This window comes from Sinohyriopsis cumingii, chromosome 16 (genome assembly GCF_028554795.1).
Source record: "Sinohyriopsis cumingii isolate HCF-2022 chromosome 16, ASM2855479v2, whole genome shotgun sequence".
NCBI lineage: Eukaryota > Metazoa > Mollusca > Bivalvia > Unionida > Unionidae > Sinohyriopsis > Sinohyriopsis cumingii.
In genome coordinates, this window is record NC_142976.1 from 55,265,414 (window position 1) to 55,283,234 (window position 17,821).

General features: G+C 33.2%; 1 protein-coding gene across 1 annotated transcript in view; it reads left to right on the forward strand.

Moving 5' to 3' along the window:
- Positions 1-17,821, forward strand: part of LOC149780448 (DNA (cytosine-5)-methyltransferase 1.S-like) — a 101,505-nt gene that overhangs the window by 71,256 nt on the left and 12,428 nt on the right. The window contains exons 23-30 of the mRNA XM_089937387.1: positions 287-478; positions 1,623-1,801; positions 3,048-3,121; positions 4,436-4,551; positions 6,053-6,124; positions 10,341-10,473; positions 15,148-15,299; positions 16,479-16,610. Of these exons, the coding sequence (XP_089793513.1) occupies positions 287-478; positions 1,623-1,801; positions 3,048-3,121; positions 4,436-4,551; positions 6,053-6,124; positions 10,341-10,473; positions 15,148-15,299; positions 16,479-16,610 (1,050 nt within the window). The remainder of the gene's footprint in view (positions 1-286; positions 479-1,622; positions 1,802-3,047; positions 3,122-4,435; positions 4,552-6,052; positions 6,125-10,340; positions 10,474-15,147; positions 15,300-16,478; positions 16,611-17,821) is intronic.

A 17,821-nucleotide genomic window follows, 5' to 3' on the forward strand; every position in this document is an offset into this window, starting at 1 on the left:
AAAAATGGACAATAAAAATAGTTCTACTGGTAACATTTCCTTTAATCCTATGATTGTTTTCTTTCTTTTTTTTTCATTTGTCAAAAGGACTCATTTTGAACATAATGACGTCCTAAATTAGGCCATCATCTACTTTGATAGATTTCAAGCCAGATACATATTTATGTATGCAATAGCTCAAATGTAAATGTTGTTGATTTATAAAAGATTTCTTGTTTACCAATAGAAAGAAATGCCTCAAATGTATATGTCCTTGATTTATAAAAGATTTCTGGTTTACCTATAGAAAGAAATGCCATCTGTAGGAGAAATGATTGATGAGAAGGAAGAAGTGACAAGTAGCAAGGTTTACTATGGCAGCGTCAGGAAAGATGGACTGGAGTACAGAATTGGTGACTGTTGTTACATCCTTCCAGGTGCTTTTAACTTCAATATCAAGCAGCCTTCTCTCAAAAAGCAGAAACAAGAAAAGAAAGAGGTAAACCAGGGGAAGAAATTTAGTTACGGTTAATCAGTTCTTGAAAAAGAAAGCCTATAACCAGTTCTCAAATTTAACACTTGTAATTGTGGAAAATTCAAGTTGAGACTGCAGACTCATGCCCTTTTGTGTGAGTACTGAAATTTTATAGTCGTATACAGTAAATGAAAAGTGAAAATTTACAAAACATTAAAATTAAAATGAAGCTTGTTTAGGAATCTACTGTTTTACCATGTAATAAACTGTTTCATGCATTAGGTAGTACTGTGGTCTTACATATACTTACTGATAATACATAATGAAGTAGGGTCCAGCCATTCTAATTTCAAAAGACGCATGGCATTTCATTCATGCCCAGACATTTTATTCACAAATATGGACATGTTTTTTAACTGCCAGCTATATTTTGTTGGATGGTTGATTGTATGTAGATTCATATCACACATTTTCCAGACTGTCCCTGGCAATGAAATGGCTGTAGAAACTTGACTTTTTATACACCACAGTTTTTACCTGATGAAAGAACGATTTGGAATTTTATTTAAAGACTTTCTTGCATTCAGTTCATTTTTTACCACAATAGAAGTTAATGTGAATAAAAAAATAGAGCCATCTGGCGGTAGAATTTTAAGTAGCACCAAAAAGAAAACTACCAATGTGATATTCAGACCATAAATTAAAAAAATATCATTTATTTAACGTGTTAAAAAGCTAATTCATATCTTTGAAGGACAACTTTTTTACCAGATACATTTATTCACTAGGTTGATACACTTATTCACTAGGTTGATACATTTATTCACGAGGTTGATACATTTATTCACTAGGTTGACACATTTATTCACTAGATTGATACATTTATTCACTAGGTTGATACTAGGTTGATGCATTTATTCACTAGGTTGATACATTTATTCACTAGGTTGATACATTTATTCACTAGGTTGATACTAGGTTGATACATTTATTCACTAGGTTGATACATTTATTCACTAGATTGATACATTTATTCACTAGGTTGATACTAGGTTGATGCATTTATTCACTAGGTTGATACATTTATTCACTAGATTGATACATTTATTCACTAGGTTGATACTAGGTTGATGCATTTATTCACTAGGTTGATGCATTTATTCACTAGGTTGATGAGGATGTTTATCCAGAAGCCTACAGGAAGTCGGAATACATCAAGGGTTCTAATGATCAGGTCCCAGAGCCTTTCAGGATTGGTAGAATCAAACAGATCTACTGCAAGAAAAATCCAGGCAGCATGCTCCCAAACATGACAGAAATCAAACTTGTTGTTTGCAAATTTTACAGGTATGCAATCAAAATCTTTCGTAACTTGTTTTGAGTCTTGAATCATCTTCATTTGCACTTAGTTACTTATCTTTGATGTGTTGATTGTGGGGACCAATCTAAATATTTTGCTTTGAACAGTCCAAGTAAATTTTAATGGATGCTTGGGTCTTTCAAAAAAAAGAAACATCATCAAACCCACCCATTCACCTTTTCAAAGAGGATGTTGGAAAGAAAGGAAAAGTCTTGTTTTTGTAGTTAATTTTGATGCTTATTTGATGAGTATAAATGCCTGAAATTATATTACTCTCTACAGACCTGCTGCCAGAAATTCTCACAGGAACCTTGAAAAACTAGTGAAAAATTCAATTTTGATTGTCCAGTTTGAAGCAAGATATGTGGGCATATCCTAGTCCATTACTGACAAAATAAATCCTTTGATCCAATATTTAATAACATGAACTTGAAAAGAGAACTTCTGCTATGGATGATGTTTCTGTTCTTCAACTGTAATCTATTTTCGAGGTTGCCATTTTGTTAAACAACAAATGTCGTGAAGCAAAATTATGGAAGTTTTAAACTTTTACTTCAGTAATATTTTTATAAACTTCATTAATATTTCATCATCATTTTAATATTCAGACATAAAAATATACAAAAACATTAGTTTCAAGGGGACATTTTTGAACTTTCTCCATTTTTTCCAACATTCTGGCTAGAGGGACAGTTTCATCTAGATAAGTGCATTAAACAAAGTAAGTATAGGGTCTAAGCTGGACCCTAATGTGTGGAAGAATCAATTGAAACAAATATTGGGTGAGATTTAATATCAATATAATTTAGGTGAGTTTCAATTTTCATACCTCAGTCTGAAAATTTCATGAAGTTGCAGTATTTCCCTCCAGTGCACAAATTTTCCAGGCCAGGCATATACTAGCAGTGGAAGTTTACCCATATGAATTTTGTTTCTGCACATTGATTTTTAAAGAGCAACATGGAATTATATCAGATTTGGATATATACCTTTGTTTTACAAAAACCTACTTTAATTTTAATTTTTTGCTCGCATTTTTATATATTTTAACTGTGTTATATCCCCTGTTTGATAATGACGTTTACTCTTCCATTTGAACTCGATTTTCTTCATTTCTTTCTTATTTCCATAATGGACACAGTCTAGTTCGGTATAATTATATCATTAATTTAAATTTTGAATTACTGTGCAAGATAGTAATGTCCATGCTATACATGTGTCCTCTTTTTCCAGACCTGAAAACACACATAAGGGAATATCCGCAAGCTACCAGTCTGATTTGAATCTTTTGTATTGGAGTCAGGAAGGTGAGCATTTTTCATTATGGACAATCTCACAGAGGTATAGAATGTAGTTATTCTATGGCTGGTGTAAGTACAAATATATACCTGTATGCATTTATTCAGGATCTTGATTTTTATTTTCCTTAAAGATTATATATTTCATCCTCATTATACTCTTGCTTACATGAGGTGTGGGTAAGAATTAGAATGTTTGCAGAGATTGCTATACATTGCAAACCAGAGCACGCAAGTGCATGAATCGTGCATAATTTGCATACTTTGAGAGCAATGATGCATGAGAAATCCCAGAAATATGTTTATAAAAATTTACTCTGTGGTATACAATTTTTATTTAGCATTTTATCCTTAAAGTGCTTGTCCAATGTAAGCTGCACCGCCAGTAGAGGTCTCATAGTACTTGTTACAACAGATGGGCAACTGTATTCAGGTACTTCCACTTGACATTAATTGTTGTTAAAGTAAATTTGATTGGCACTTTGGGCCTTGAAAAAAGAATTCTATCACTTTTAACTTTGCATTCATCATACCATGAAAAGAAAATAGCTAGCTCCCAACATCATCGTTTAGAGAGAAAAAAAGAGGAGTAGCAAATACCCATATCTGTTTCTTTTTATTCTAGAAATTTAAACACGTCTCATTTTCGCATGCATTCTTGTTGTCGATTTATTCATTTCTGAAATACATGTTCACTTATATAGAAGTAACAAATTACATGTTGCCTTATCTCCTCCTTGATGCAAGTCCCCTTGTCCAAACTCATAATTCATTTATCATTTGATGGAAAGTTATAGAACAGAAAGAATACAGACCCAGTGTGATAGGTCAGCATTGCATAATTTAAGATGGCCAACTCCTAAATGGAAAGTCATATCGACACGGAATTTTCACCAGATATGTTACAGTATCTTGATTGTCCTAAATGAAAATGCGGAGATTCTTAACAGCTAATATAGCTATTGTAAATGTTTCCTGAAGAAGTTTGATATAAAGTTGCTGCTGTTGGTTTTCAGGGGATGTTATAAATCTTGGTATGTAGTATGGTCGTCATCAGAGGATGTGTTTGTTGACCAATCATTTTGCTCAGATTAATCTCCAGAAGAGTTAACCTTCGTAACTACAGAATTGTCACCATCATGTACTTAAAGGATGGATACAAGAGAGACTGGTATAGTTACATGAGCAAATTTGTCACCATTGCAATGCCTTTCGTATTTTTTTATTTATGATTGTCTGTACAAGATAAAGAAAACTACATTTTGTAGTTTTTCATTGGATATTACTGTCCGACTTTTTACTTATACCAATGTTTAATTTTAGAGGCAACAGTGGACTTTCGTACTGTACAAGGAAAATGTACTGTAGTGTACGGAGAAGAGATGATTGATCGAGAAGAGTATTTCCAAGGTGGTCCCAATAGATTCTACTTCTTTGAGGTAGGAGAACATTTCATTTGAGAAACTTTACTAATTTTAACTCAAGATACCTTGTTCAATGCTTTCCAATCTTTGAGTTTCTCAATAATCTCTTGCTACAACCCCTGTGAGAGTTGATATATTCCCCATGAGAAAATTTTTTAGACAGTAATCACATCTTTCGTACATTACAGTAATTGGCCACATCAGATTGACTTGTTTGATATTGAAATTCTAAAGCCCTGCGATATCTATGCAGGGGACATTTAGTGTTATTCATATATAATCACATTTCTGTAAAGCCCTGCGATATCCATGCAGGGGACATTTAGTGTTATTCATATATAATCACATTTCTGTATATCACACACTTGGTTTCTTTACGTTAAGAAGATGTATGTTTAACTTGGTTTTCTTTCATTTCTGACTGCAACTTTACTCTTCATTTGGATAATACATTGGCAGGGGTAGATAATACATTGGCAGGGGTAGATAATACATTGGCAGGGGTAGTTTTACTCTTCATTTGGATAATACATTGGCAGGGGTAGTTTTACTCTTCATTTGGATAATACATTGGCAGGGGTAGATTTACTCTTCATTTGGATAATACATTGGCAGGGGTAGATTTACTCTTCATTTGGATAATACATTGGCAGGGGTAGTTTTACTCTTTATTTGGATAATACATTGGCAGGGGTAGTTTTACTCTTCATTTGGATAATACATTGGCAGGGGTAGTTTTACTCTTCATTTGGATAATACATTGGCAGGGGTAGATAATATATTGGCAGGGGTAGTTTTACTCTTCATTTGGATAATACATTGGCAGGGGTAGATAATACATTAGCAGGGGTAGTTTTACTCTTCATTTGGATAATATATTGGCAGGGGTAGTTTTACTCTTCATTTGGATAATACATTGGCAGGGGTAGATAATATATTGGCAGGGGTAGTTTTACTCTTCATTTGGATAATACATTGGCAGGGGTAGATAATACATTGGCAGGGGTAGTTTTACTCTTCATTTGGATAATACATTGGCAGGGGTAGTTTTACTCTTCATTTGGATAATACATTGGCAGGGGTAGATAATACATTGGCAGGGGTAGTTTTACTCTTCATTTGGATAATACATTGGCAGGGGTAGTTTTACTCTTCATTTGGATAATATATTGGCAGGGGTAGTTTTACTCTTCATTTGGATAATACATTGGCAGGGGTAGTTTTACTCTTCATTTGGATAATACATTGGCAGGGGTAGTTTTACTCTTCATTTGGATAATACATTGACAGGGGTAGATAATACATTGGCAGGGGTAGTTTGCATTCCTGCAGAATAAAAGTAAATGTATGAATTTTTAACTTCATTTTATCAATTGATAAATATTTAAGATATCGTCACTTCTGGTAGTCTTGGAGATTTTCAATAATGGAAACTTCTGTCTGTATAGTGAAGGTGATTTCACCACACTGCCAATTCTGTTTATGCGATTATTTTTTTTATTTTTTCATTATACAGGCTTATGACAGCAGCAAAAAAACTTTTGAGGACCCACCATGTGACGCCAGACAAATGGGAAGCAGAGGCAAGGTGAGATCAAATTTAGTCATTCAGGGGAACTCCATTATAATGAGCTTAATTTTGACAAATATGCCTATAACAAGGTCATATAATGCTCCCGATTTTTTTTTTCTCTTAGATGTCCCTTATATTAATACACAGACTCAAAACAGCAGACAAGCTGTTAAACAAATTAAACATTGTTATGGTAATCAAGTTACAGTTGCTACAGTTACCTTCTTACTTTGGGAGCTTGTTTAGAAATTGTTACAACAGCTAACATATAACCAATTACTGCTAAATCATTATTATTGACTGCTCCAGTGGCCTAAATGGTTAGTGCCCACCTCGGATGTGGAAGGTTGTGGGTTTGATCCCCGGCAGAGTCATACCAAAGACATAAAATTGGTACTAGCAGCTGCCTTGCTTGGCATTCAACATTAAGACGTTAGTTTAGGACTGGTGGACCTGGTGTCAGGATAATTTTTCTGGGTGGTACATGATGCAACATGTCTGCAGCATGATGCCCCAGTGCTAGACATCATTATAAACTGCTACACTGCAGACATTGTAGTCATATGACTGAAAAACGTTTAAAGCTATGTTAGAAATCCCAATCATACATACATAGTTTTTTATTAATTGCTTGACAGTGTTAGAACAGAGACAAAGTCATTAACAGCGTTCTTCAAATAAGATTGAATAGTATTGGAAAATAAGGATTTCCAGATTCCAATGCCGATTATTACTAGATTTATTTTTTCTTTCAGTACCTACTATTTTACAGCATGTCACTGAAATGTAAAGATACAACGATAAATATGCAAAGCAATTTACAGAGAGCTTACACATAAACAGAAAATTAATAAATTTTAGATTAAACCATATTTAGATAGTGAGCCAGCCGTACCTTGATTGAGTCAAAAACAGAGTTCAGCGATCATTGATACCAGGTTGAAGATAATGCCTGGATATAGATATTTTAACTGAACTTGTCTTGTGAATATGCCAACTAAACATCAATAAAATAGTAGTTGCTCCAGCATTGGCATTTCTTGGATTCTAAACCAGAAGAGTGTCAGCCCCTTCCAGGGACTCGTGCTATTTTTTTGTGAAGCACCTGAAAAGATAGATTTCAAAACTGTGGTTTCACTTTTTCTGTGAAACACAAATTTTGGTGGATTTCATAGTTGCTCTGAACCACAAATATAAAGACCCTGCTAAAAATGAGCCACGTGTAATACAGAAAATCCCAACCCAATTTCATACTGAAAAATTCCTAGCAATCAAAAAAAACTTAAATGTTTGATGATCCAATTTCATTACTGTCATAAAATACATGTTTTATTTTAACCATTTTTGAAAAATATTTTTCAAGCATTTGATTTTGTTTCAATGCACATAGAAGTATGTGGTATCCAGTAGCTGCTGGTTCCACTCCCTGCCTAAAAATTATATGTGCAGTCAGTAAGGAAAGCGAAAGAGAAAAAAAATTAAGCATATAAAGAGTAAGTTTGCAAGTCTTAGTATTACTGAAACTTAAAGAAAGTATACTAGTACTAGTGTTTTTGAAATTTGAAGAAAGTGGACAAATGTTAGTATGATTGAAACTTCAAGTATACAAGTATTATTATTGAGACTTAAAGTATACAAGTATTTTTATTGAGACTTGAAGTATGCAAGTATTATTATTTAAACTTAAAGTATACAAGTATTATTATTGAGACTTCAAGTATACAAGTATTATTATTGAGACTTCAAGTATACAGCTATTATTATTGAGACTTCAAGGATACAAGTATTATTATTGAAACTTTAAGTATACAAGTATTATTATTGAGACTTGAAGTGTTCAAGTATTATTATTTAAACTTAAAGTATTCAAGTATTATTATTGAGACTTTAAGTGAACAAGTATTATTATTGAGACTTTAAGTATACAAGTATTATTATTGAAACTTAAAGAAAGTATACAAGTATTATTGTTGAAACTTAAAGAATGTATACAAGTATTATTATTGAAACTTGAAGTATACAAGTATTATTATAGAGACTTTAACTATACAATTATTATTATTGAAACTTAAAGTATCCAAGTGTAAGTATTATAAAAATTTGATCATATAAGTACAAGTATTTTTTTTAATTTGAAGAAAGTGGACAAGTATTAGTATTAGGGCTGTTCCATTTAAACATACTTGTTACCCAGGGAAGGCAGTTTTTTAAAAGTATATGCCAGGGTACTTTTATTTCAGAAAGTTCATATTAAAATGATAAGACAATTCTAAATTGCATCTATGGGCGAGTACCCCACTTTAAAAGTGCCATTCCTGGGTCTCATGTACGTTTCAATGGAACAGCCCTTATTGAAACTTAAAGTATACAAGTGTTAGTATTATTGAAACTTAACAAAAGCATACAATTGTTAGTGTTGTTGAAATTTAAAGAAAAAGTGGACAAGTACTATTATTGAAACTTAATGAAAGCATACGAGTGCTAGTGTTGTTGAAATTTAAAGAAAAAGTGGACAAGTATTATTATTGAAACTTAATGAAAGCATACGAGTGCTAGTGTTTTTGAAATTTAAAGAAAAAGGGGACAAGTACTATTATTGAAACTTAATGAAAGCATACGAGTGCTAGTGTTGTTGAAATTTAAAGAAAAAGTGGACAAGTATTATTATTAAAACTTAAATGATAAGTAGATCATCAAGGAAAAGTGGATTTAATGCTTATTTACATTGATCCTTCATTCAAGTGAAACTGCTGTTTAAAATGCTTCAATGAAAGCAAATTATATTTTATTCTCTGTAATGTTTTTTTTTTATTTTAAAGTAATCTGAAATTTTAATCCATCTCAATAAGCTTTATAAAGCAAACGATGATAAATGCAAGCATTGATACTTCTGATCATTGGCAGCAAGCTTTCCTGTTCATATATAAATCTTCCTGAAAGTACATCTTACTTTATCCGTGCAGTTTTAATCCAAGGAACACAAGGCTGTAAAATACTAAAAGTATTACTTGAAACACAAGTACTAATTAAATAATATGTATATTGATTGATTACAGCAAATGTGCTAATCAAATATGTATATAGATTAATTAAAACAATACTAAAGCTCACACATCACTGATTTTGTAACAAAACCACTAAATAGGGGCCCAGAGTGGTCTAAAGCGCTTACCATTATGGATCACTGCCATCTCACCTCTGTGTGGTGGGTTCGAGTCGAGGGTTCGGCCAATGTGGGTATGTGAGAAAGCTTGCCAGTAGCTTCTCGTGGGTCAGTGGTTCTTTCCGGGGTTTTCCCAGGTTCTTCCTCCACCATTTATACTGGCTGCCATGTATAGTCTATCTTGCGCTGAAAAATGGCGTTAAACTCTACAACAACAACAACAACAACAACTAAATAAAAATCAAGTCTTAAGGTACAAAACATTTACCACATAAAAATCAAGTCTTTAAGTACAAATGTTTGCCATATAAAAATCAAGCCTTAAGGTACAAACGGGGATAACCACATAAAAATCGAGTCTTAAGGTACAAATGGGGTTTACCACATAAAAATCAAATCTTAAGGTACAAACGTTTACCACATAAAAAAATCATGAAATTGCAGCCTGACACAGATCAAGCTAAACACAAAGCCATGTATAATTAAATTAATGATTAAATCTGATCACACATATGCACTTTCTTTTGAGGTATCTAACTTGAATTTTACCACTTGTAACACCATGACTTGCAATACATTGATGGTACAGTTGTATTAACAACAATTTAAATAAAAGATAGTATAGATGTGCTTCAGTTACCACTTGATTCAAGGTTGTCAACTGCCTTAGCACCTTTTGATCTAAAGTATATGGACATAAACATGGTGTAAAGGACTGATCATGACAGATGGCTGATTTATGCTTATACTTGTAGAATTGATTTAAACATTCTTGCTACCAGTCTCTGTGGTTGGAATATTTTTCTTTTTTATTGGTTTTTTTAAATATTATTTAAAGATTAATCGGTACAAATTTGCAAAATAAAATACTCATCAGAAAATAGATTTTAAAAAAAACTTTTTAAAATTAAAAAAAAATGGTTGAATAGTCTGAACATAATACATGATTCACAAAGATGAAACAGTACAAGTTCAGGTAGTCGAGCATTGTACATTTCTTAGCTTAAATTTTGTTAAATAACATCGTAACACTGATAAATGTATTTTTATGGGGTTTTGTAATGTCAGGGCAAAGGAAAGGGAAAGGGAAAAGGCAAAGGGAAGAGTTCCACACCAGATGCAGAAAAAGAGAAGGATAACCCAGAGGAAACAGTGGAATTCCAGAAACTAAAGACCTTAGACGTGTTTGCTGGGTGTGGAGGTAAAGCAGACTTTGATAGCATTGACTCGCTTGTATATTTATAGCTCCGCATCAAGATGCATGAACCATATAGTAATCACTGTGTCGTTTTTTTTCTTCAATCCTTCCATACATTGCTTTTACAGTTCTAGTAACCTTCATAGCTCTGCAATTCTAGCACATAATTGGAAACTGTTTAGTTGACGAAATACCTATATGTAGATCTATTTAATAGGTGAAATGCCATTTTTCTTGCAGTTGTCCCTTTAAGTTTTTTGTTTTCCAGTACAAATTTCCCTGAATTGTTGCCATTTTTCAGTTTTAAGACATCTCCACTTGCCTACCAAGCTGTGCTTTCATAGGTTTAGTCTGTCGATTGGCTGGTTATGGCTCTTGACAATTAATGCAAATGTTTATTGTAATTGTCATATCCACAGAACCGCTCTGGTGGCCTAGTGGTTAGAGCGTCTGCCTCGGATGCTGTAGGTCGTGGGTTAGACCTCCGTCCAAGTCCTACCAAAGACTTGCAAAAATGTACTAACAGCTTCCTCGCTTGGCGCTTAGCATTACGAGGTTAGTGTTAGGACTGGTCGGCCTTGTGTCAGGATAATGTGACTGGGTGGGACATCATGCGACATGATGCCCCAGTGCTAGACATCACTAAAAACTGCCACACTGCAGACATCGTAGCGATATGACTGAAATTTTTTTAAAGCTACGTTGAAAAATATCCAAATATCCACAGAACAATTCAACATGTATTCTGATGCAGGTTGGTATGAACACTGTTGCATAGGCTTCCTTGTTCCTTGTATGTTTTTGTTTTCTTCTCATTTAGAAGAGTTCTGGACAAGTGACATGCTCATTCTCCTGACTTTGGTTTGTGCAAGATAATTTAGGACATGACTGTTTAAAATTGGATTTCAACCATATTTGATGAGATTTTGAGTGGGTTTGTTTTAAAGCATTATATAATATAATATACTTAGTTGTTCAGCCCATGATTACTCATCCTTTTGACTTTTAGAACTGGCATATGGCTTTATGTTGTTGAGATATTCAAAGAATTTCATTTCTAGCATTCCACATATTCATTTACAGGAGTTGTGGTCTATGATTGCCCATTTCTAGTGTTCCAGAAGATAATTTATGTGAGTTGTGGTTGGTTTTCCATCATTTTTTGTCAGATCAATGCAGAGGTGTCATATGTTTATAAAAAATATTGTAAAAAATAGAGATTAATTTTTGAATAATGATTTTCTTAAAATCTGCAAGATCAGATATTGTCGTGGCCAATCCCTAAAAACCTGACTTTGCTTGATAAAAATAACAGGCTTTGAGTAACTATGGAGTGACAGACTCATGCATATTTATATGATTACCTTGATTAGCCACTACAGGTGATATGATTACCTTGATTAGCCACTACAGGAGATATAAAGACCTTGATTAGCTACTACAAGTGATATGATTACCTTGATTAGCCACTACAGGTGATATGATTACCTTGATTAGCCACTACAGGTGATATGATTACCTTGATTAGCCACTACAGGAGATATGATTACCTTGATTAGCTACTACAAGTGATATGATTACCTTGATTAGACACTGCATGTGATATGATTACCTTGATTAGCTATTACAGGTGATGATTACCTTGATTAGCTATTACAGGTGATAATAATTACCTTGATTAGCCACTACAGGAGATATGATGACCTTGATTAGCTACTACAAGTGATATGATTACCTTGATTAGCTATTACAGGTGATATGATTACCTTGATTAGCTATTACAGGTGATATGATTACCTTGATTAGCCACTACAGGTGATATGATTACTTTGATTAGCTACTACAGGTGATATGATTGCCTCGATTAGCCACTACACAAGATGATTACCATGATTAGCTACTTCAGTTGATATGATTACCTTGATTAGCCTTTACAGGTGATATGATTACCTTGATTAGCTACTACAAGTGATATGATTACCTTGATTAGCCACTGCATGTGATATGATTACCTTGATTAGCCATTACAGGTGATATGATTACCTTGATTAGCTATTACAGGTGATATGATTACCTTGATTAGCTATAACAGGTAATATGATTACCTTGATTAGCTATTACAGGTGATATGATTACCTTGATTAGCTATTACAGATGATACGATTACCTTGATTAGGCACTACAGGTGAAGCATCGCAAGAAAAGTATGCAGCTTGCACTAAACTGAAGGCAGCATATCATAATATATTTTGGACAGTTTGAATATGGAAAGATTTCCACATAATAAACAAATTTATTCCTACTTCCTGTGCTGGTTGTAAAGGCCCTTCTCAGAAATTTCACCTCAGTAGCAGAATGTGTAATATAGATGACATTGACATTTTCTGGCATGGGTCTAGTACTAAATGTTTAAATTCATCCAGTGTAAAGATTAAAGCACAAACAGTAAAAAATTTCATATTGAATCCAAGTAAAATAGATTAATTATATTTTGATAATTTATTTAGATAATGGACCTGTCCATATGTTAAATGGTGCCTGATGGTAAGTGTTAGGGGCTTTATCGATGTGATTCATGGATGTTGTATGAGTGAAAAATCTTAGAGGAGAGTGACAAATCAATAGTTCTTTACAGATTTAAAATGAAAAATGATGTAATACAGAATTCAGATTGAACACATCATCATGTTTCATTGCAGAATGTGCAGACTTGCCAATATTTTTTATCAGAACCCAGTGTAGTCAATAACTTTTATTGATACTCAGCATTGATATTGATTTGTATAAATATACTGTGTGTAACAATAAATTGATCATTATCCAATGTAGACGATTTGTATAGGTAAATATTTGTATCCGTATCAAGCATAGAGATGAATTTGTATCAATATACAGTATGGGCACTAACTTTTATCAGCATAGAATAAAGCCAGTAAATTGTATGAATATACCATGTAGACAGTAATTTACACTAATATATCTACCATCAATTAGTAGGTTTATCAGTATACAGTGTAGACAGTAATTTGCACTAATATATCTACCATCGATTATTAGGTTTATCAGTATACAGTGTAGACGGTAATTTACACTAATATATCTACCATCAATTATTAGGTTTATCAGTATACTGTGTAGACGGTAATTTACACTAATATATCTACCATCGATTATTAGGTTTATCAGTATACCGTGTAGACGGTAATTTACACTAATATATCTACCATCAATTATTAGGTTTATCAGTATACCGTGTAGACAGTAATTTACACTAATATATCTACCATCGATTATTAGGTTTATCAATATACCGTGTAGACAGTAATTTACACTAATATATCTACCATCAATTATTAGGTTTATCAGTATACTGTGTAGACGGTAATTTACACTAATATATCTACCATCGATTATTAGGTTTATCAGTATACTGTGTAGACGGTAATTTGCACTAATATATCTACCATCGATTATTAGGTTTATCAGTATACTGTGTAGACAGTAATTTACACTAATATATCTACCATCGATTATTAGGTTTATCAGTATACTGTGTAGACAGTAATTTACACTAATATATCTACCATCGATTATTAGGTTTATCAGTATACCGTGTAGACGGTAATTTACACTAATATATCTACCATCGATTATTAGGTTTATCAGTATACCGTGTAGACAGTAATTTACACTAATATATCTACCATCGATTATTAGGTTTATCAGTATACAGTGTAGACGGTAATTTACACTAATATATCTACCATCAATTATTAGGTTTATCAGTATACTGTGTAGACGGTAATTTACACTAATATATCTACCATCGATTATTAGGTTTATCAGTATACCGTGTAGACGGTAATTTACACTAATATATCTACCATCAATTATTAGGTTTATCAGTATACCGTGTAGACAGTAATTTACACTAATATATCTACCATCGATTATTAGGTTTATCAATATACCGTGTAGACAGTAATTTACACTAATATATCTACCATCAATTATTAGGTTTATCAATATACCGTGTAGACAGTAATTTACACTAATATATCTACCATCAATTATTAGGTTTATCAGTATACTGTGTAGACGGTAATTTACACTAATATATCTACCATCGATTATTAGGTTTATCAGTATACTGTGTAGACGGTAATTTGCACTAATATATCTACCATCGATTATTAGGTTTATCAGTATACTGTGTAGACAGTAATTTACACTAATATATCTACCATCGATTATTACGTTTATCAGTATACTGTGTAGACAGTAATTTACACTAATATATCTACCATCGATTATTAGGTTTATCAGTATACCGTGTAGACGGTAATTTACACTAATATATCTACCATCGATTATTAGGTTTATCAGTATACTGTGTAGACAGTAATTTACACTAATATATCTACCATCGATTATTAGGTTTATCAGTATACTGTGTAGACAATAATTTGCACTAATATATCTACCATCGATTATTAGGTTTATCAGTATACCGTGTAGACGGTAATTTACACTAATATATCTACCATCAATTAGTAGGTTTATCAGTATACCGTGTAGACGGTAATTTACACTAATATATCTACCATCAATTAGTAGGTTTATCAGTATACAGTGTAGACAGTAATTTGCACTAATATATCTACCATCGATTATTAGGTTTATCAGAAGGATTCCATCAGGCAGGGATGGCCGAGTCACGCTGGGCGATTGAGAAGGAAGAACCGGCAGCCCAGGCTTTCAGGTTAAACAATCCTGGCTGTACTGTTTTCACGGATGACTGCAATTTACTGCTCAGGCTGGTCATGGATGTGAGATTTTTTTTTAAGGGATTCTTTTCTATATACATACTGAACTTGAGAACTTTCTTTGATTTAATTATCACAGCAACACTTCCTGAAGTTACTATCCCTATATTGCTTATGTAATATGTAACAGATAATGAAATTGTTTATGTGTTAAAATCATAGTGTATCAATGTTTACATGGAATGGTCTTTAAAAAAATGTTCCCTTAGTCATTCTTTCTCTCCTCTCTCTCTCTCTCTCTCTCTCATACACAGACACACACAAACTCTTAGAATGAACATACACATTTGAGCTGTACTCAAAATTGAAAACAGGAATCAGTCTATTTATGAATGTTGACATTTTCGCAACCTGGCACATAGGGATGCCAGAGGCTCTTAGAGTCCTAAATGAAGTCAACCTTGAATTAATATTTGTGTACCTAATTTTGGTGTCGGAAACCAATCTCTCCATAAATGGTATATTTGTGCGAAATGTGTTTTTACTACTCCAAAGAGTGAATTCTGTTTGTGATTTACGATCAAAGTTCAGATTCATGGGGAAAATTATAGCATTTAAAGTTACTTACCAACCAGCTGGTTTAAACCTTTTAGTTTCATTGTGTGTCTGCCTGGCCTTTGAGTCAAGTTGTTTGTGTGCCAGACCTTGTAACTAAGTTGTTTGTGTGCCAGATCTTGTAACTAAGTTGTTTGTGTCTAATGTTGTAACTGTTTGTTTGTTTGTATCTAGTAGTTTGTGTACCTAATCTTGTAACTGAGTTTTTTAGCTTAATTGTCTGTCTGACCTAGTTGTTTGTGTGTCTGACTTTTTAGTACTTTTGTCTATCTGTCTGACTAGTTGTTTGTGTGCCAGACTTTTTAGTATAGTTGTCTATATGCCTGACCTTTTGGTTTAGTTGTTTGTTGCCTGATCTAATAGCCTAGTTGCTTGTGTGCCTTATCTTGTAGCCTAGTTGTTTGTGTGCCATATGTTTTTTGGAGAGTTGTCCATTTTCAACACCATTTAGTCTGACTGTTTGTTTGCCTGATCTTATAGTTTTGGGTTGTATTCCTGTCTTTGGTGCTTGAGGTCAAAGGTTCAGTGTAACTTGTACATTATACTCTGTTCCATTTCACTCAGAAAAATTAATTGCCTTGATTTTATACATGGCCATACAAATAACTGTAATATTAATGTTTCCAGGGAGAAACGACAGATGAAAGGGGCCAGAAATTGCCCCAGAAAGGTGATGTGGAGCTTCTATGTGGAGGACCACCTTGTCAGGGCTTCAGTGGGATGAATCGTTTTAACTCCAGAGAATATTCGAAGTTCAGGGTCAGTAAAGCCGCAGTGTAGATTATACCTGAAAAAATGTTGGGGATTGGTGGGGGGGCGGGGCCTTAGTTATAATCTTGAGATATTTTGGAACTTACAAGTCTTATGTTAATATTGATGCAAAATGTATTTCTCAGGTAATCATTGTAACAGTACATGATATTTTGTTACCTTACTGGAAACTGGTCAAACTTACAGGAAGAAACTCAACTTTAATGAGGTCTTGTTAGAGCTGGCAGGTCTGATTGGAAGCTGTAAAATTTATGCTGTTAATCTATTTGCCTGCTGTTATTTCATGAAAAGCGGGAAAAAGTGTTTTCATTTCTGTCCATCCATTACGTTTTGGATTCCACTCCATAACTTTCAAGGCCTTTGAGATTAATTAAAAGAATTTAATATGCATATACACTGTTAGATCTTGGACTTGTGTATGATTTATCAGTGTGTGATTTATATCAGTGTGTGATTTATATAAGAATGTGATTTATATCAGTGTGTGATTTATATAAGAGTGTGATTTATATCAGTGGGTGATTTATATCAGTGTGTGATTTATATCAGTGTTTGATTTATATAAGAGTGTGATTTATATTAGTGTGTGATTTATATCAGTGTGTGATTTATATAAGAGTATGATTGATATCAGTGTTTGATTTATATCAGTGTATGATTTATATCAGTGTTTGATTTATATAAGAGTGTGATTTATATAAGAGTATGATTTATATCAGTGTTTGATTTATATGAGTGTGTGTTTTATATCAGTGTTTGATTTATGTAAGAGTGTGATTTATATCAGTGTATGATTTATATCGGTGTTTGATTTATATAAGAGTGTGATTTATATCAGTGTGATCACATGATTACAGGCAGTATTACCATAAATATAATACAATGAAACTGAAGTGTGAAAAAAAAAATGGACAAAATTAAATTTTCACAAAGTTTGCATTGCATGAGATTTTTTTATGGACGGGAGACACCCCTAAACTGAGACGAAAACCCTCATATGCAGGAGGTTCTCATGTATGAGTATGGCTACCACAGTCCACATACTGGAAATCTTGTTAGTGCTACTCATTCTGAATGGGTAGTCATATCAACTTGGGGTTTTCATTCAAATACTTCTCACGATATCTAGTTGGTCTTAAATGAAAATAGTGTTGATCTGACATCCAATATGGCCACCACTGTCCATCTTGACAGTAATG